Source organism: Calidris pugnax, unplaced genomic scaffold, assembly GCF_001431845.1.
Source record: "Calidris pugnax isolate Ruff unplaced genomic scaffold, ASM143184v1 scaffold123, whole genome shotgun sequence".
Lineage (NCBI taxonomy): Eukaryota > Metazoa > Chordata > Aves > Charadriiformes > Scolopacidae > Calidris > Calidris pugnax.
In genome coordinates, this window is record NW_015090876.1 from 1,306,256 (window position 1) to 1,326,944 (window position 20,689).

The 20,689-nt window shown below is 48.8% G+C and overlaps 1 protein-coding gene across 1 annotated transcript; it reads left to right on the plus strand.

Moving 5' to 3' along the window:
- Window positions 1–1,099: 1,099 nt before the first annotated feature.
- On the plus strand, window positions 1,100–3,584 carry GRIFIN (galectin-related inter-fiber protein). The gene is made up of 4 exons (XM_014946218.1): window positions 1,100–1,111; window positions 2,621–2,700; window positions 2,794–2,956; window positions 3,420–3,584. The coding sequence occupies exons 1-4, from the start codon at window positions 1,100–1,102 to the stop codon at window positions 3,582–3,584; spliced, it is 420 nt and encodes a 139-aa protein (XP_014801704.1).
- The last annotated feature ends 17,105 nt before the right edge of the window (window positions 3,585–20,689 follow it).

A 20,689-nucleotide genomic window follows, 5' to 3' on the forward strand; every position in this document is an offset into this window, starting at 1 on the left:
TGCAGGAGTCCAAACGGGCAAATCCCAGTCTGGGACTTGGCTTTTTCAGCCCCAAGAGAGGCTGTTGGCTTCTATGTCTGCTGGATTGCATTTTTAATCGTCTGCCAAGGGCACCAGAGCCTGGGATAGTAGCTCTCATTCTGCTTATCTGCTGGAAATAAAATAAACACATTAAATAACATCAGCACTGTGGCCCATGCAGTGAGGAAGTTTTAACCACGAAAGCCAGGGATTCCTGTAGGACCAGCCGGGGAGCATCACAGCCTCCAGTGCATGCAGGGATGGGGCCAGCATCTGTTTTTAATGCATTTATCCTGTAAAGAAGGGGCGGGGGGGGGATGCACAGCCATCCCTCCATTCCCTGGCTCAGTTTCACCCAGCCATACAATGAAAAACCCCATCACTGAAACTCGTTTCATCGCTGCTCATTTCTTGGTGCCTTTCCATGACAGGAAACATCAGACAAAGGCCCCCTCACCCAGCTCCCAAATCCCTGTATTGTCCCCAGCAGGGAGGGGAAATGTGGGGCCAGGACATGCTGAGCTCAGCACAGCAGCATCCCCAGCCTCGGGGTGCCGTGAGGTGGAAAAGTGGCTGTGACAGAGCTGGCATCAGCTCATTTCGGGGCTCTGACCCGAAAAGAGAGAGCAAAACAGAAAACAGGGAGCGAAAGAAAGCTCTGTTGTTCAGGGTGAAGCTGAGCCCTTGTAAGAGCCACTATTCCTTCCTTGCCACCTCTCCGGACCATGCGGCGGATGGGACTCCTGCTATCTCCCCCAGCTTTGGGAGTCTCCATCCTTCCTTCCTGCATTAAACACATCTGATCCCCCCCCAAGATCACAGCCTGAATGTCTGTCCCAGCTCAGGGCTGCCTTTGTGCAGTGGGGCTGGATTATCCCCACACGCATGAGCAGGCTGACCCGCGGGGCCAGCAACGGGATTTGCTGCTCCCCATCTCCCACCCATGCCCGATAGACCTCTCTGAAAAGGAGACCTCAGCCCACTGTCACCGCTAATCCCCTCACACGTGGTCTCCTGGGCCCCTATATAGACCCCTCTGCCCCTGCCCCCAGTCAGCTCCACGGCACAGGAGAGCAGGATGGCATTGAGGGTAAGCGCTGGGGACAGGAGCTGGCACAGCCTGGTCTGGCTGATGGGTGACAGTGAGGGGTCAAGCAGATAAAGAAACAGGCACTGATAAGGGCAGGAAAGGTAGAAACTGAAAGATGCGGGGATGCTACTGGCGGTGCTGCCCCTCTATTTCCATCCCGTCCCGGCTCTTGCAAAGCTGAAAGCTTCATGGCTTTCAAGACAAGGAGATAGGACAGATCTTGTGTGTCAGTTACACCAGAGCTGGTCTGGGGTAACGCTGCCCTGATGGCAGCTCTTCTGGTTTGGAGGGTTCAAGCTGAGACCAAAAATACAACCGATGTTTTAGCAGAGGAGATCTATGCTTTGCTCCCCATCTCCACTGGGACGGATGGCAGCAAAGAGGGAATTGCTGTTTCCTGAGTATTTGGCGTGTCTTTTGCTGGGGGGGTTGGGATGATGACAAGTTAAGGGTCAAAGTAAGGCTAACCTGGGTGCTGCCATCACCACCCACCATTTGAAACTGTATTGTCAGCTCCATCAACTTTCTGTGTTTCACAGGAGGGAACACTGCTGTGGTCAGAGCCTTTGAATGACCATGCTAGGGCTCCTAAAGCTGCTCACCAAAAGTAGCCGGGCATGAGGGTATGAGGTTGACCACCATCATATCTCTGCTCCTGCCCATCAATATGTGCATATCGCAAAAATGCATTGGAAATGAAAAACCATGGCAAAGAAACAGGGGAGTGAAAGCGCTGAGCTATGGGGAGGGAAAGCAAGGCACGGAGCTGGCGGTGGAGATGCCAAGGCTGAAGAGATCTTCACAGCATGACTAATAAGGTTGAGAGAGGGGGATGCTCAGAAATGCAAGATCATTAGAGCGCTAAAAAAAAAAAAAAAAGTAGGGTGAAATGGCAAGCACTTCTTATTAAAATGAGTTATTTAATAGAACTATGAATTATTCAAAAAGGAACATTTTCCAGCTCGTTTTCTGCAAGTTTAACCTTGGAGATGGCAGGGAGCGGGTGGAATGGGGGATCAACAGGAGCTCGTGGGAAGCATCACCCATGTAATGTTGGATGAGGACAGGTTGGATGCTGCCTTACACCCATTCCTCGATCAGCCCTTGTCTTTCATCCTGCTTCAAAGCATCACAAAGTTTTCTGCTTCAGATTTTGTATTGCCCAGGTGGGGAGAGGGGGCAGAGCATCTTTGTGTCCTACCAACAATAAAGGCATTCAGGTTCTTCTTTAATTTTTGCTCCCTGATCCCACCCAGCTCGTCACAAAAGACCTTGGGGCACAGCAAATCCCACCTCATCATCTGGATGTTGTGGCAACTTCATTTCCTATCAATTTAGAGCCTCTGGGATTAGCCAGGAGTGAGAAAAAAGCAGGGACAGAGAGTGTGGCTGTGCGGGAAGGGGGGAGAAAGGACACGATGATGAGAAAGATGGAGATGGGTAAGGAACGAGCAGGGCTGTATGGCTTTCCCACCTTGCCATGCTTCAACTTCACCTCCTCACCAGCAGTTCGAGGCCCTGTATCCAGAGGGGCTGTGTCCTGGTTGGAGCATCGTGGTCAAGGGTGAGACCAGTTCCAGCACGAGCATGTAAGGACACGCTCTGCTCGCAGCTCTCCTGGCTCACAGAGCCAGCAGCATCCCTCCACAGCTCTCCAACACTTCTTTCTCTCGCTGTCTTAGGTTTGAAATTAATTTGCTCTGTGATCCTGGAGACCAAATCGCTCTCCACTTTAACCCCCGCTTCTCCAGCTCCAGAATCGTCTGCAACTCCTTCCTCGCCAACCACTGGGGGAAGGAAGAGGTGAATAACACCTTCCCCTTCGAAGCAAAGGAGCCATTCAAGGTAACCCTGTGTCACCCCACAGGTCTTCTCGGGTGGGACAGGAGTGACCAAGCCAATATCGGGGTCCTCCTGATGGATCTAGCTCTGCCTTTACTGCCAGCACCATACCCAGTAAAATCTCCTACCTGGCTCTGTCTTCTCTTAATATTTCTGATTTGCTGCTGATTTCCACCCAACTCGGGCACAGACATGCAGAGCCTCAGCAAGAATCCCCAGATGTTGCATTTATTTTCAGTTTAGGCTTTGCATTATGACCAATTTTCACTACCACAAAGCAAAGAACTCAATTCCTCCCTCCTTTTCCCCAAAGAGGGGGTGACCAGCGTGTGTCTCAGCCCTGGTAGGATCTGAAGTGGGTTGTTAAATGCATCTAGCCAGATCCAGGCACTCACTGACACGATGGCAGCAAGGTCCACCGAGGATGTGGGGCCACACAGTGAACCTAACACAGTCTCTCTTTCAGGTTGAAATCTACTCTGACCAGGACTATTTCCACATTTTCATCGATGAAAAAAAAATCTTACAGTACAAGCATCGGCAGAAGCAGCTTTCATCCATCACCAAGCTGCAGATTCTCAATGATATTGCCATTTCTTCAGTGGAAATCACCAAACGAGGCCTTTATTAGAGATCAGAGTAGGAATGGTCTCACAGACTGTTCCTCTTTAAGCTACCAATCCACCTGGATACCATCTCTTCACTTTCTCCACCCAACACACTCCATCACTGGCCAGGGAGACAGCTACACACTTTCCTCCTAGTGGAAGTGATGGTCGCTCCCATCACATGCCACAGCACCAAGGCAGCACCCAGCTGCGTCCCTGGCTGTAGCCTAGATCATTGAAGACCTTCTGTCCCTGTAACTGAGAGTGCACAGTGGGATTTGTAGGTCTTGCCATCTTTGCTGTTGGACAATCTGACATATCAGGTCTGCCTCAAGAAGCCTGGACACCTGACTATTACCACAGAAATTGTGTTTGCCCAGAAGTAGGGTGTGAGCAATAGTCTCCCAGCTGATGAATATAATGGGTGTGGGTGTTAGGGATGGAAAGAGACATTTCTTTCCAGGAGTTGGATAAAAATGCTACCCTATTTGCCAATAAAAATCTAACAAGGAAATCCCTGCTGAGACATCCCTCACTGGGCAGATCAACTGAGTTATTCATTCCCTGTAAATCTCCAGGCACAAGGTATGAACAAGGGCTGGCACCTGGGCAGGAGGACATGGGCTGAGGGTTGCTTGTTTTCAGCACTGGGAAAATACTGCCATTTTGCTTTGAGGGCGAACACGAAATGAAGGTCCCTTGTAGATAGACCAGAGCGATAAGATTCAACTTGCAAGATATTTCCAGAGATTCCTTTCATCATTTGAAAGATGTTTACTCACCCTGAGTCCTGCCAACTCCAGGCTTCTAAGACAGACCCTAAGAGTGATGTAGTGGGTCACAAAAGGGTAAAAGCTTAAAGAGACACATAAAATTATGTGGTCCCTTCATCACGCACCAGAAATGCAGCTGGACTCTGAAGAAAAAGGATCTGAGTAAATCAGGGTCTAGGAATTATGATAAGTTCAGAATGAACAAAGTGCCTTTGTTCCTGTGAATAGCCTCTGGCTTTTCTCTTTCCTCTGCTTTATTGTTTTCTTTTTTCCTCCTTTTCAGTTGTCTTTCAAAACAGCCCACTTGTCCCTTGCACCCTCTTCTCTTTTCCACCCTTTTTCTCAGAGCACAACATATCTCTGACTCCTTGACTGGGCCATAGCAGGCTAAAAGATGTTATTTTTACTTTGTTTTAATTACTCGTGTCATAAGCAGCATAATGTCACAGTGTTAAATCTGAACAGAAACTCGCTCCAAAAATGCAATTACAGCTGCCCCCAAATCACTCCTTTGTTCCTCAGACATAAGACAGACCACATTCCTGATGCAAAAGCCAAAGGCAATCCCTGCTTTGCCAGTCCTTCCCATCAAGGAGAAATCACTTGGTAAGAAGTCAGCCCTGATCCCTCCTTGCCCTTGGGTGAGATCTCTGAAGGTCACAGCTCTGCTCCAGCCTTTTCTCAATGCTGAGATTGGCCATTCCCAACTCTTCCCTCTATTTATAGTTTCAAGGACTTATGAGGAAGAGGTGACTGTGTGGCCAACCACAACACACGATGACACAAAGTTGACATTTATGAGTCTGCTAAAAAGTTTATAATGTTTTTCCAGACCATAAAGAACACTAGCTGGATACCATCCGGTGCTCATGGCAAAGAGCAAAACAGGAACCCAAAATGGTCTCAAACAGTACCTCCTCCCTCCAAAACCAACAGAAAATGCAGCTTGGAAATGGCCACAGTCTTGTTTGCAAGTCAGGAAGGTTGGGAATGGTGAGACTTCCTTTGGCCTGGAATAAATCCATCACAAATGGGACAAGCAGGTCAGCTCAAATTTTGGTTGTCGTGATGTAACTCAGAGGTTCAACAAACTTCACTCTTATGGCCATCCCCTCAATTAAACTGGTACAAACACAGCCAAAATCAGGCCCGCTGGGACCTCTGTGTCATACATCTGATAATGCTGAACTACATTTGAAAGCAATTGTTCTTTTTTTTTTTGCTGCTTCTTTAGGGGTTGACAGAGACAGATCGTTTTTCATGGAGGAAAAGTGATGAAATGATTTATAAGGGTAATACTTTGTACTTATATAGCCGCAAACTCCATCTATAGCCACTGCTGCAGAAGCACACCGCAATTTCATTGTTCTCCAGAAGCGAGCACAAAGGACCACAGAAAACCAGGGCAAAAAAAAAAAATAATATTTCAAGTACAAATAAATAAAGAGATGCCACAAAAAATCAAGCAACGGCAGAGATTATGCCCTGGCTCCCAAACACGTTCTCCTCGGCTTCTGCCAGCGGCTGATCTCACTCCATTACCATCTGCACCGAGAGCCCAATCTCTCCTGACACATCCACAGCATCGCTGCTGGCTCTGGGACCTTATCTGCTGCCTCCTCCAGCCAAAACACTCCCAAGGGTGAAGGGGTCTTCAGAGCAAGAGAGGTCCGGGGAGCTACAGAGCGTCTCTGGGAGGAAAACTCCAGGGCTGGCTGTTTATAGCTGTTTTGCACAGTTTTCTGGGGAATGAGAGATGCCCTCCAAGTCTGCGACCCTCAGCTGCCCTGTAAAGAAAAGCTCTGGGGGAAAATGAAGCCCAACAATTATGATGGTCAATTAAACTCTGAGGAGCTCAGAAGGGGGGGTTGGCACATCAGACTCGCACAGAGGCATTGCCTGTTGGTGTTGAGGTGATAAAAGGGAATAGACCAGTCCTTCTTCCAAATTTAAACCATTCATAACCTGGGGTTTGAAACTGGGGAGGGGACTAGTGTAGATGAGCTCCTGCCCAGGGTATATTTTTGGAGGGCTGGAGGCATTTTGAAGGGGAAGGAGCCGAGGCAGCTGGGGGTGCAGCTCTAGGAGCGTTTCACTGCTCAATCTAAGGGCCAAAATCGATATTTTTGCCGTGGCCAAGCGCAGCGCAGGAGCTGGGCTGAAACGTTTCCAGAGAGAGCAATTACTGCAGGAAAGGATGGGGACTGTCCTAGACAGGATCTGCTCATAAAGCAGCAGCTGCTGCCCTTAAAGCTTACATGAACTGGAAAGGGACACCCAAGAGATGTGTCCCTCAGGAGGCAAAGCTTACAGAGGTGGTGACCTCACATGTGGGTTCTCCCTTTCCCACTGATTCTCTTCATTTGGGCTGGATCTGCAGAGCTCAGTGAAACGCTCTGGCTTGTCCCCAGATCAATGAGAGGAAAATCAGGCTCGCAATCCTTCGTGCTCGAGCTGTGCCAGGACTCCCAGGACCAACGTCCCCTCTGGCAGTGCCATAGGGCTGCAGATCTCCTGTGGAGCATCTGCTGGTGGATGATCAGAGAGCACTCCTCGGTGCCGCTGATGCTGCTGGCAACCATCTCATCCCCCAGCAGCAACCACTGGCCATTCCCTCACAGACGGGCGAGCAAACAGCTCCCACATCAGCCACACTCACATCTCATCACCAGAGCAGCAGCCTGGAGACATCAGACCAAGTGACACTGTCTCTGCCAGCCCCAGCAAAGGATACTTGAATATCAGGCACTGGGGAGAGGAGAGGCAGCGTAAAAAAGGGGCAAGGACTTGTTGCTAATGCAGTGGGAAAGACTTCTAGGAAAGCACCAAAAAAAAAAAGGAGAAAGTCATGCAGGTTGCACCTCCTCATACCCACTTTCTGACTCCACACCTACTTTTTTTTGACATGGCCATTCCCTAAAGGGAGAAAGTCATTGCACCTCCTCATATCCACTTTCTGACTCCACAGTTACTTTTTTTTGACATGGCCATTCCCTAAAGCAAAAAAAACCCCCAAAACCAAAAATACCTTTGATGCTGGAGGTTTTGCTACTTACTCATAGCCAGAGGGAAGCTCCAGTGAAGAAAGGCAGGATGTCGTGGTTTGGGCAGCTGTTAACTGTTTAACTGATAGTTCCCTTTCTGGGTGAAGAAAGGCAGGATGTCATGGTTTGGGTGTTAACTGTTTAACTGATAGTTCCCTTTCTCCTCCTGTTTCAATGCCCCCATGAGCATCTCCTGCCAGACAACAGAGCTGCACCACAGCAAAGATCTCCTCCTCTCCACTGGTCCTGAGGAACTCTGTTGAGGTGCAGCTCAGTGATCTGAGCTCCATGTCTGTGACATCTCTAATTCCCCACATCCCCCAAGGCCTCTTTTTTCCCCACCACATTCCCACAGAAATAGCTGCTAGGAAGTGCAGACCTTATCTGCAATGACTCTCTTCCTTACATCTCTGAGCCCTTAGATAAGAAGCTGCTTATTTAACAAAGCTGTCAAACTCCTTAAATGCTCAGGAGTCACAGGTGTTTGCTGGCAGGACTGAGCAACACAAAGGGCAAATATTCAGCTTTTTTCCCTGAAGAGTACAAGAAAAAAAAATTTTAAAAAAAGTAAAAACCAAGAGGAAAGAAGGAGTGGATCTCAGTTCTGGCTGGGAAGAAACAGAAACAGCTCTGAGGCACCAGGCAGCTCCACATTGCAGTTGGAAGGGAGTCTCTGCTGGAAAGCAAAGCGATGTTTCTTTTCTTGCCTTTAAAGAGAGCTTTGTAAAGTCATTTTAATTCACACGATCTCCATCCGGAGCCAGCTCAGACAGGAAAGTACACCTCTCAGCCCTGATCTTGCATGCCTGGTGGCAAGTACCAGCTGCAGGCATTAAATGCAGGCTGGAGAGGGATTATTTTCTGAAAGAAAGGATCTGCTCTAGAGGTTGGAGGATTGGAAGCTGATGGTATCACTTCATTTGGCAGCTATGTTATTGTACATCACTGCTGACTAAGGAAAGGGTGACAGAAATTAGCCTAATGCCCAAATTTGCTGTCCCTCCAGTTCTGCAGTATGTTTGAGACCCTGTCAGCAAAGCTGGATGCAATCTATCATGTTATTCCTTCAAGCTGTATGAACATAGCTGGCTAAATATCTGACTTTTTACCGGAGCACAAGACAACAGCCTACTGAAATCAGGATGCCTTCTCTGCACCATCATGCCATTGTAAGGCTGCCTGGGTCTTATAAAGCCCTTTACATCCACAGGGATAAACTGTAAAGAGAAGGGAGGATAATAATACCCTTGTGCAAATGAGGAAATCAAGGGATGTGGAGGAAGGGAGCAGATCAGAGAGGAGGGAGGGAACCACATGGATTTACCTTCAGCCCAACGCTCTCATCTTGCAACTTGTGGCCTGGCCATGAAGCCTGTGGGTAGGTCTGGCTGGGACTTGCTGTGATCTCTCAGAGGTTGACCCGAGCCTTAACGAGCTCCCAGGCTCCATGCTGAACCCCTCTACAGCACAGCACAGCACAGCCCAGGTCACACAATCCAGCCAGCCCCTTCTCTTAAACGAGGGGCCAGGGCTGCTGAGCAGCTCATTAGCCCAAGGAGTTTTCCATCCATCTGTGCACAGGTGTCCTCGTTACAGTCTCAGCTACTAATCACCATCTTTCTAGCTTCTTTCATGCTCCAGCCCAAACAATGACCAAAGAGCCACCAACATCCCTTAATTTTCTTCCCCTTCCTTAATACACCACCTGTCTAAAGAAAGGCTTAGAGATTGCTGTGTGATTTATGGCACAAAAAGCTGTCTGGTTTCAGAAACTGGGAGTAAAACCGAGATGCAGCTATTTCACCTTCTAACCTCCACCTCTGCGCTGAACTCCAGTGGTTGCCAGTTCTTGCTTCTGGAAGTTGCTCTGTGCTGTGAGCACAGACTGGAAGGAGACCGTTGTGGTCGGTGGTGATGAGAGGGCAGTGATTGTACTTCCAGCAAATTGCCCCAGTCCTTCCAGCTGAGTCACCGCACGGAGAGGTGAGGCATTATCACTAGAGAGAAAAAGTTTGCAACTGATCCCGACAGAGTTTAACCACCTCTCAAAGCCTCTGCCTCCCTGATTTTATATTACTCAATGTGGAAATTCCTTCTCAAAAGCTGCCCGGAAAAAAATAACAGCTCACAGGGCAGTTTGGTGGTTTTTTTCTCTTATCTTGTCAAAACATTAGAGCAGGCTGCCGGAGAGCATTCAGACCCAGGATCACCTCTCTCCCTGCCTCCCAGCTGATCCCCTCTTGAAACCAGAGAGCAGAAATCCTAAGGATTTCCTGATTAGAAGTGCATACCATAGCAAAGCTTACTTTCGAGCACATAACACTTGATCACCAAGCCCTTGGTGCAAATATACTCAAATTGTAATTCTTACTGCAGCCTGATCCTGATGTTATTGCAGCTTTGTGACAGCTACCTGCAAAACACCGCCTAGGCTGAGAGTAAATCATCTTGCTCAGAAAGACAAACTCCTTCCTATTATATTTTTTTTTAAAAAAATCTTTATCTCCTCCCTGACGCTAGCAGATCTGGGCCCCGAGAGTCCTTTTCTCAGAGCCTTTCCTTCCTGCCTCCCTGCATTTCCCCTCCACAAGCCTGTGCAGCTGGGGAGAGGCAAACAGTGGCAAATTTAAAGCCTTTGTCAGAGACTTCCCCCAGATGGCAATCAGCTGATGGGATCGAGAAAGCTTTGTCATCTAAAAAGCCCTTTATTAGCCTGTTGCACCTGGGTATAGAGCTCCGGGGAAGCGATATTGTTATGCAAATCTGGCAGCGTGCAGGTAGAAGGATAGAGGTCTGTCTGCCTTAGCATCTCCTGTTCTTCATATAGTTTTACCTGCCAAACAAAGTGTTCAGATCACTGGAGTCACAAGAGGGTGAAACAGAGCCTCACAGACCTGCTCAAACCACCAGGTTTCCCCAATTACCAAACCTGCTTGATTTAGGCTTCACTTTCAGTCTGTTTGTAATTATTTCTCTCCGGAGTGGATGGTGCCTGCATTGATCAAGGGGGTGAGACCACCACACAAAACATGGACAGGGAGGAAACCCCACAGTTGCTTCAACTGATCCTGGATCACAGCTCAGAGGAGAGACGGGCTGGGTGCAGGCAGAGGTTGTTTTACGTGCCAGCTGCCACCCCTGCTGAGTCCTGGCTTCTCTCAACCTCTCAAAGACTTGACTTGATGCTCAGTATCCCTTCAAAACCTCGTGCATACATTTGTGCAATGACTTAGGGAGCCACAGCACTGATTTATCCTCAAAAACCCACTTTGTTGTGCAGTACACCCCCATGTAGTGACTCTCCCTCTAACGAGACGGGGTCAAATTCACTCAGAACAGTCCTGTTTTTAAGCATCATCCCCACAGGAACACGTTCAGCGTCCCCTGGCCTGCTGCTTGCCTGCACTTCTGCACAACCCCAAAGCAGAGATATCTGAAAGACAGATTTTTTCAATCACACTAATGCCAAAATGGTGTTTCATTGTTCTTGAGCGAGTGAACGTCGTATCAGACAAATTCTTCTGTACTAAATTATCTTTTTATTTCAGCCACTACATTTCCGGAGCACTCAATCTACGAGGCTTCCAATAAAAAGAATGGAAGATAAAGAATTTGGCACATATCTGTTTATGAAAACAAACATCAGTGAATATTCTCAGGCATAAAAATGCACACATTCCCCATTTTAAATCCTCCAAAGGACACTTGGAATAGTTTAAATGTTTCGTTCTTTGATTGAGAGGGAAGAATAGGGGGAGAAGAAAGGTTTTCACTCTCATAAAAGTAATTACCAACAACAAACGTCGATTCCCAGATGTTTTTTGTTTGTTTGGCGATTTTATTTTCAAAGAATCTGAAGTGCACTTGGCATCTGCTCCGCATTGTCTTTGACGGTGCGCGGCGTTGGCCCCTTATCTCATCCTGGATTCAGAGCCACGTCAATGCGCTGACATCAGCCAACGCCACGCCGGGGCTGTGCCCAGGTACCAGACCCTGGTGCCAGAAACAGCTCGTGCCCTCACCGAAACCGTGGTGCCAGAGCAGCCATGGCACCGGGAGGGAGCAGCCACCAGCAGAGGGAGCGGCAAAGCCGGCTCAGAGGTCCCCCAGAGCGGTGGCACCCAGGATTTGGGCAGTTTTGTTAGAGATTTGTGAGAAAATCACCAACCTCCTCCTCCCAGAGGAGGATGGATTCCTTTATTTTTTTTGTCCGATGCAAGTTTGCAAATGGTGATCTTGTTACTCTCTCCCGATAGCAAGAGAGGCGGGTTTTGGTATTATTCCTTCTTCTATCAAGCATTAGAAATGCTCCTGGGGTGCAGTGGCAGCGGGGTCCCTGGGAGGGGGGAGAAGTGTGGGCAGTGCAGGGGCAGATGAAAGGGCTCCAGGACCTTCCCTCACCCCAAGATCCTCCCATCTCCATGCCATCGATCAAAATCTGTGAGGGGCAGAAGCAGTAAGTGGCAATGAAGGTGGGTTTTATCCAGTGCTTTTCAAGGGCAGGCCAACCAGCTCCTCCCAGCAAAACCAGTGGGAAATTATTTCACCGGTGCCAGTGTTCCCCCCCTAACATTGAGCTGGGATGTGCTCCCAGCTCCCCTAACATAAGCAGCACCCAGACAGGCCATCCCATTAGCACCAACCCAGCCCCTGCTTGACTGAGATAAGCCCTAATTTTGTTTCATCTCTATGAAATGAGCAGACCCCATCCCACCTGTTGCCTGGGCAAGCACAGGGAGAGGAAAAGCAGCTATGGCCTCAAAACAGGCCTTTAGGGCAAACTGTGGCAGCTGAGACACATCAGGCATGTCAGGTATATGCACCAGAAGAAAGGTAAGAGAGCAAAGTGCCCTTTGGTTGGGTGCCAGGCAGCATGCAGAGGGTCAAGGATGCAGCTCCACCGTGACCACGCAGGGGTGTGTGTCCCCAGGCACTGGCAGGGAGTCTGAGTCCTGTCCCCCCTTGTACTTAGCAGGGAGAAAAGTTTAAGTGGGGAGAACACATGAGCTGCTACAGTAGATGCACAACCAGAGGAACCGTTCCACCTTCACACTTTCAGGGTCCATCTGGTCACCAGCAGAAGCTGGAAAAGCCCTAGCATCCTGAATTTCCACCAGTTGTTGGGCCTGGGACAGTCAGAGCATCACTGAGGTCCATCTGGTCACCAGCAGAAGCTGGAAAAGCCCTAGCATCCTGAACTTCCACCGGTTATTGAGCCCGGGACAGTCAGAACATCCCTGTGTGACACCCTGTGTGTTGTGCAGCAGGAGTGGGTTGTGCTGAGCCAGCTATGCTAAATTTACCCCGTCCTGGGACCCTGATGTGCAGCGGGCAGAGCAGGTTTGGGCAGCTGTACAGGCTTGGGAGCTGGTGTGACTTTTTCGGAGGTTCTGGCAAAGGCCCAAAGTGGCTGACTCACTCCTCCTCTCAGGTCAGTTCTTCACAGCTGTAACTCCAGTGAGACCAGAGGGTTATTTCTGATGTAACTCAGAACGGTCCTGTTTTTAAGCAGCGTCCCTGCAGGAGCACGTTCAGTGTCCCCCGGCCTGCTGCTTGCCTGCACTTCTGCACAAACCCAAAGCAGAGATATCTGAAAGACAGATTTTTTCAATCACACTAATGCCAAAATGGTGTTTCATTGTTCTTGAGCGAGTGAACGTCGTATCAGACAAATTCTTCTGTACTAAATTATCTTTTTATTTCAGCCACTACATTTCCGGAGCACTCAATCTACGAGGCTTCCAATAAAAAGAATGGAAGATAAAGAATTTGGCACATATCTGTTTATGAAAACAAACATCAGTGAATATTCTCAGGCATAAAAATGCACACATTCCCCATTTTAAATCCTCCAAAGGACACTTGGAATAGTTTAAATGTTTCGTTCTTTGATTGAGAGGGAAGAATAGGGGGAGAAGAAAGGTTTTCACTCTCATAAAAGTAATTACCAACAACAAACGTCGATTCCCAGATGTTTTTTGTTTGTTTGGCGATTTTATTTTCAAAGAATCTGAAGTGCACTTGGCATCTGCTCCGCATTGTCTTTGACGGTGCGCGGCGTTGGCCCCTTATCTCATCCTGGATTCAGAGCCACGTCAATGCGCTGACATCAGCCAACGCCACGCCGGGGCTGTGCCCAGGTACCAGACCCTGGTGCCAGAAACAGCTCGTGCCCTCACCGAAACCGTGGTGCCAGAGCAGCCATGGCACCGGGAGGGAGCAGCCACCAGCAGAGGGAGCGGCAAAGCCGGCTCAGAGGTCCCCCAGAGCGGTGGCACCCAGGATTTGGGCAGTTTTGTTAGAGATTTGTGAGAAAATCACCAACCTCCTCCTCCCAGAGGAGGATGGATTCCTTTATTTTTTTTGTCCGATGCAAGTTTGCAAATGGTGATCTTGTTACTCTCTCCCGATAAAAATCACCAATCTCCTCCTCCCAGAGGAGGATGGACTCCTTTTTTTTTTGTCCGATGCAAGTTAGCAAATGGTGATCTTGTTACTCTCTCCCGATAGCAAGAGAGGCGGGTTTTGGTATTATTCCTTCTTCTATCAAGCATTAGAAATGCTCCTGGGGTGCAGTGGCAGCGGGGTCCCTGGGAGGGGGGAGAAGTGTGGGCAGTGCAGGGGCAGATGAAAGGGCTCCAGGACCTTCCCTCACCCCAAGATCCTCCCATCTCCATGCCATCGATCAAAATCTGTGAGGGGCAGAAGCAGTAAGTGGCAATGAAGGTGGGTTTTATCCAGTGCTTTTCAAGGGCAGGCCAACCAGCTCCTCCCAGCAAAACCAGTGGGAAATTATTTCACCGGTGCCAGTGTTCCCCCCCTAACATTGAGCTGGGATGTGCTCCCAGCTCCCCTAACATAAGCAGCACCCAGACAGGCCATCCCATTAGCACCAACCCAGCCCCTGCTTGACTGAGATAAGCCCTAATTTTGTTTCATCTCTATGAAATGAGCAGACCCCATCCCACCTGTTGCCTGGGCAAGCACAGGGAGAGGAAAAGCAGCTATGGCCTCAAAACAGGCCTTTAGGGCAAACTGTGGCAGCTGAGACACATCAGGCATGTCAGGTATATGCACCAGAAGAAAGGTAAGAGAGCAAAGTGCCCTTTGGTTGGGTGCCAGGCAGCATGCAGAGGGTCAAGGATGCAGCTCCACCGTGACCACGCAGGGGTGTGTGTCCCCAGGCACTGGCAGGGAGTCTGAGTCCTGTCCCCCCTTGTACTTAGCAGGGAGAAAAGTTTAAGTGGGGAGAACACATGAGCTGCTACAGTAGATGCACAACCAGAGGAACCGTTCCACCTTCACACTTTCAGGGTCCATCTGGTCACCAGCAGAAGCTGGAAATGAAATGAGCAGACCCCATCCCACCTGTTGCCTGGGCAAGCACAGGGAGAGGAAAAGCAGCTATGGCCTCAAAACAGGCCTTTAGGGCAAACTGTGGCAGCTGAGACACATCAGGCATGTCAGGTATATGCACCAGAAGAAAGGTAAGAGAGCAAAGTGCCCTTTGGTTGGGTGCCAGGCAGCATGCAGAGGGTCAAGGATGCAGCTCCACCGTGACCACGCAGGGGTGTGTGTCCCCAGGCACCAGCAGGGAGTCTGAGTCCTGTCCCCCCTGTACTCAGCAGGGAGAAAAGGTTAAGTGGGGAGAGCACACGAGCTGCTACAGCAGATTCACAACCAGAGGAACTGTTCCACCTTCACACTTTCAAGGTCCATCTGGTCACCAGCAGAAGCTGGAAAAGCCCTAGCATCCTGAATTTCCACCAGTTGTTGGGCCTGGGACAGTCAGAGCATCACTGAGGTCTATCTGGTCACCAGCAGAAGCTGGAAAAGCCCTAGGGTCCTGAACTTCCACCGGTTGTTGGACCCGGGACAGTCAGAGCATCACTGTGTGACACCCTGTGTGTTGTGCAGCAGGAGTGGGTTGTGCTGAGCCAGCTATGCTAAATTTACCCCGTCCTGGGACCCTGATGTGCAGTGAGCAGAGCAGAGCAGGTTTGGGCAGCTGTACAGGCTTGGGAGCTGGTGACTTTTTTGGAGATCCTGGCAAAGGCCCAAAGTGGCTGACTCACTCCTCCTCTCAGGTCAGTTCTTCACAGCTGTAACTCCAGTGAGACCAGAGGGTTATTTCTGCTGTACGTTGCTGTACGATCGCAGTCCAGTCCATTACCCTTGCTGGTGAAGGATGGCTCCCGTCTCCAGTGGGCTTTATTTAGCTTCCACTCCAAAGCTGTTCCGTAAGAGGAGAATGAATGTGAAAAGGGTACAGCATTTATTTTCGTTGGAGATTCCCCATCGTGAGTTATTTGGTGGCTTAGAACTCGTTAGAAGCAATGAACTCGTTATAATCAATGCTCTTGTCCTCTCTTTCAGCTGTGCACAGCGTATAGAATTGTCATTTGCTGTTAGAGATGACTTGGCGTCTGTGAGTTGTGTCAATGGATGCAAAAGCAGATTCATCCTAATTATATCGAACCACTGATCAACTAAGGAGTCTAGTCCAGTATTTTAAGCCCTAAAGGTTCCTTAGCAGTAAATCAGGCAGGTTACAAATAAAGCGCATGGGGGAGAAACAAAAATAAATAAAAGAAGTTAACTGTATTTATCGGCTGGAACATTTGGAAGCTGGAACTACCTGAAGAAAACATGTTCAAAGAGCCCTGGCACATTTCTTCACTCTCTTCTCTTGTATTCTGTTAATACCCCACTAAAACTGTTGACTTAAACACCTCCATTCTGTTGTTTTCGGTGCGTAATGACAGGTCTGCTTTAGGGAGGCTGGGCAGCAGCTGCCAAGGGCTTGGGTGGATGGAGATCTCCAATGGCTGGCTTTGACCCTGGCCTCTGAAGCCTCCTGTTTGCCACAGATCTATTTGCTCGCGGAGCAGCTGTGAAATTGCAGCAGATTTTAGGTATCCATGAGAGTATCTGTGCATTGCACTGCATAGAATAATGTGTACCTTGCGCTCTGGGCAACACACTATAATTAGTTTGTGGAAGTTGTTTGTCTCTGAAGATCTATAAATACACATACATAAAACTATAAGGGAATAAGGAATCACATGCTTAAAGCAAATGCATTCTAATGCAGAAGAGCTTTATGTGCTGATCACATTTCCCCCCCAAATGTGGTTCCGCTGCTGATCTTTCTTTCATTGCACGTAAGGCTGACCGAAAATATTTACTTTCTTCTTTTGCATGAATAGACTAAAATGGATGGAGAATTTCCCACTGAAAGCAAGGACATTCACCATTCAGTGATAAACAGCCTTCACCTGGGCTACATTTGTTACCTTGCTCTCTCTCAGAGAAGTCAAAGAAAGAAAATAAAAACACCTCAGGCAGAGGTATCAGTCCTTCTTGTCAAACATTTTCCACTGTGATTCACTGGCATCATCTCCAGTCAAAAGCTTCATTTTACAAACCAACCTTGTTCCCCAACCAAGCCCTTTCACTTTTTCAAGTGACTTTTTTTCCATTTCCCATTCTTCCCATTCTTTCAGTTTAAGAGGAAAGACAAAAACCCGTGTTTCCTTCTGGAGTGCTCCTTGCTCGAGCGGGTTCACCAATACCTGCTGTGGTGTTAACCACTGATGTACCAGCCTCTGCTGGGCAGCACGAAAGGAGGGTGGATTTGATGTTGGGAGTAGAAGTAAGCACCGAATCACAGAATCACAGAATATTCATAGTTGGAAGGGACTTTTGAGAACATCGAGTCCAACCACAAAAAAAGAAAAAAGAAAAAAAAAAAACAGACCAAAACCAAAAACACACCACACCCACCCACAAACAGCCAAAACCAAAAACACACCACAACCACCCACAAACAGACACAAATCAACAATCCCAAGCACTAGAGCATGCCTCTGAAGTGCCACGTTTTTCCACCAGTTGTTGGGCCTGGGACAGTCAGAGCATCACTGAGGTCCATCTGGTCACCAGCAGAAGCTGGACCAGCAGGGAGTCTGAGTCCTGTCCCCCCTGTACTCAGCAGGGAGAAAAGGTTAAGTGGGGAGAGCACACGAGCTGCTACAGCAGATTCACAACCAGAGGAACTGTTCCACCTTCACACTTTCAAGGTCCATCTGGTCACCAGCAGAAGCTGGAAAAGCCCTAGGGTCCTGAACTTCCACCGGTTGTTGGACCCGGGACAGTCAGAGCATCACTGTGTGACACCCTGTGTGTTGTGCAGCAGGACAGCTTCTTCTTCTCCAACCTAACATACTCAGTTCCCTCAGCCTCTCCTTGTATGACTTGACTTTTTTGGAGATCCTGGCAAAGGCCCAAAGTGGCTGACTCACTCCTCCTCTCAGGTCAGTTCTTCACAGCTGTAACTCCAGTGAGACCAGAGGGTTATTTCTGCTGTACGTTGCTGTACGATCGCAGTCCAGTCCATTACCCTTGCTGGTGAAGGATGGCTCCCGTCTCCAGTGGGCTTTATTTAGCTTCCACTCCAAAGCTGTTCCGTAAGAGGAGAATGAATGTGAAAAGGGTACAGCATTTATTTTCGTTGGAGATTCCCCATCGTGAGTTATTTGGTGGCTTAGAACTCGTTAGAAGCAATGAACTCGTTATAATCAATGCTCTTGTCCTCTCTTTCAGCTGTGCACAGCGTATAGAATTGTCATTTGCTGTTAGAGATGACTTGGCGTCTGTGAGTTGTGTCAATGGATGCAAAAGCAGATTCATCCTAATTATATCGAACCACTGATCAACTAAGGAGTCTAGTCCAGTATTTTAAGCCCTAAAGGTTCCTTAGCAGTAAATCAGGCAGGTTACAAATAAAGCGCATGGGGGAGAAACAAAAATAAATAAAAGAAGTTAACTGTATTTATCGGCTGGAACATTTGGAAGCTGGAACTACCTGAAGAAAACATGTTCAAAGAGCCCTGGCACATTTCTTCACTCTCTTCTCTTGTATTCTGTTAATACCCCACTAAAACTGTTGACTTAAACACCTCCATTCTGTTGTTTTCGGTGCGTAATGACAGGTCTGCTTTAGGGAGGCTGGGCAGCAGCTGCCAAGGGCTTGGGTGGATGGAGACCTCCAATGGCTGGCTTTGACCCTGGCCTCTGAAGCCTCCTGTTTGCCACAGATCTATTTGCTCGCGGAGCAGCTGTGAAATTGCAGCAGATTTTAGGTATCCATGAGAGTATCTGTGCATTGCACTGCATAGAATAATGTGTACCTTGCGCTCTGGGCAACACACTATAATTAGTTTGTGGAAGTTGTTTGTCTCTGAAGATCTATAAATACACATACATAAAACTATAAGGGAATAAGGAATCACATGCTTAAAGCAAATGCATTCTAATGCAGAAGAGCTTTATGTGCTGATCACATTTCCCCCCCAAATGTGGTTCCGCTGCTGATCTTTCTTTCATTGCACGTAAGGCTGACCGAAAATATTTACTTTCTTCTTTTGCATGAATAGACTAAAATGGATGGAGAATTTCCCACTGAAAGCAAGGACATTCACCATTCAGTGATAAACAGCCTTCACCTGGGCTGCATTTGTTACCTTGCTCTCTCTCAGAGAAGTCAAAGAAAGAAAAGAAAAACACCTCAGGCAGAGGTATCAGTCCTTCTTGTCAAACATTTTCCACTGTGATTCACTGGCATCATCTCCAGTCAAAAGCTTCATTTTACAAACCAACCTTGTTCCCCAACCAAGCCCTTTCACTTTTTCAAGTGACTTTTTTTCCATTTCCCATTCTTCCCATTCTTTCAGTTTAAGAGGAAAGACAAAAACCCGTGTTTCCTTCTGGAGTGCTCCTTGCTCGAGCGGGTTCACCAATACCTGCTGTGGTGTTAACCACTGATGTACCAGCCTCTGCTGGGCAGCACGAAAGGAGGGTGGATTTGATGTTGGGAGTAGAAGTAAGCACCGAATCACAGAATCACAGAATATTCATAGTTGGAAGGGACTTTTGAGAACATCGAGTCCAACCACAAAAAAAGAAAAAAGAAAAAAAAAAAACAGACCAAAACCAAAAACACACCACAACCACCCACAAACAGACACAAATCAACAATCCCAAGCACTAGAGCATGCCTCTGAAGTGCCACGTCTACACGTTTCTTAAATACCTCCAGGGATGGTGACTCCACCACCTCCCTGGGCAGGAGGTGACTCCACCACCTCCCTGGGCAGGCCTGATCACTCCTTCAGTAAAGTAATTCTTCCCAATATCTAATCTAAACCTCCCCTGCCCCAGCTTCAGACCATTTCCTCTGCTCCCGTCATTATTCACTTGGGAGAAGAGGCCAACCCCCACCTCTACAACCTCCTTTCAGGGAGTTGTAGAGGGCAATAAGGTCCTCCCACAGCTTCTTCTTCTCCAAACTAAACATGCCCAGTTCCCTCAGCCTCTCCTCCTATGACTTGTTCTCTAGACCCCTCACCAGCTTGGTGGCTCTCCTCTGGACACGCTCCAGCGCTTCAATGTCCTTCTTCTAGTGAGGGGCCCAGAACCGAACACAGCACTCAGCGCCTGGGTATCACAGAATCACAGAATCACCATGGTTGGAAGGGACCCCTGAGATCATCGAGTCAAACCTTAGAAAAAAACAAACAAAAAAACCCACAAAAAAACTTCCACCGGTTATTGAGCCCGGGACAGTCAGAACATCCCTGTGTGACACCCTGTGTGTTGTGCAGCAGGAGTGGGTTGTGCTGAGCCAGCTATGCTAAATTTACCCCGTCCTGGGACCCTGATGTGCAGCGGGCAGAGCAGGTTTGGGCAGCTGTACAGGCTTGGGAGCTGGTGTGACTTTTTCGGAGGTTCTGGCAAAGGCCCAAAGTGGCTGACTAGTGAAGTAATTCTTGCCAATATCTCATCTAAACCCCCCCTGCCCCAACTTCAGACCGTTTCCTCTGCTCCTGTCATTATTCCCTTGGGAGAAGAGGCCAACCCCCACCTCTCTACACCCTCCTTTCATGGAGTTGTAGAGGGCAGTGAGGTTAATGGGAATGGTACTTCCATTCCTTGCTGCAGCTGAGCCCGGGGAAGCCTCAGGAGAGGAGAAAAAGAGGAAATACCAGAAAGAGTCCAGGTGGCACGTCCCTGCCCGCTCCCTGCCCGGAGCTGTCCCTTCAGCACCACGGCGCCGGCAGCTCGGCGGGAAGGGGCTGGCACCCATCGGAACGGTTCGGCTGGGCTCGGCAAGGCTCGGCTCAGCAAGGCTCAGCCTGGCAGGGCTCGACTCGGCAAAGCTCGGCTCAGCCTCGCACAGTTCGACTCGGTTCGGCACCGTTCGGCTGGGCCCGGCACCGTTCGGGGGATGTCTCCTTGGTGGGGGGGGGG

What these genes read in the sequence shown, in the direction of transcription:
- GRIFIN (XM_014946218.1), top strand. An exon ending in ACCAGTTCCAGCACGAGCAT is followed by an intron (nt 2,701 to 2,793) that starts GTAAGGACACGC and finishes TCGCTGTCTTAG; the next exon opens with GTTTGAAATTAATTTGCTCT. An exon ending in AAGCAAAGGAGCCATTCAAG is followed by an intron (nt 2,957 to 3,419) that starts GTAACCCTGTGT and finishes TCTCTCTTTCAG; the next exon opens with GTTGAAATCTACTCTGACCA.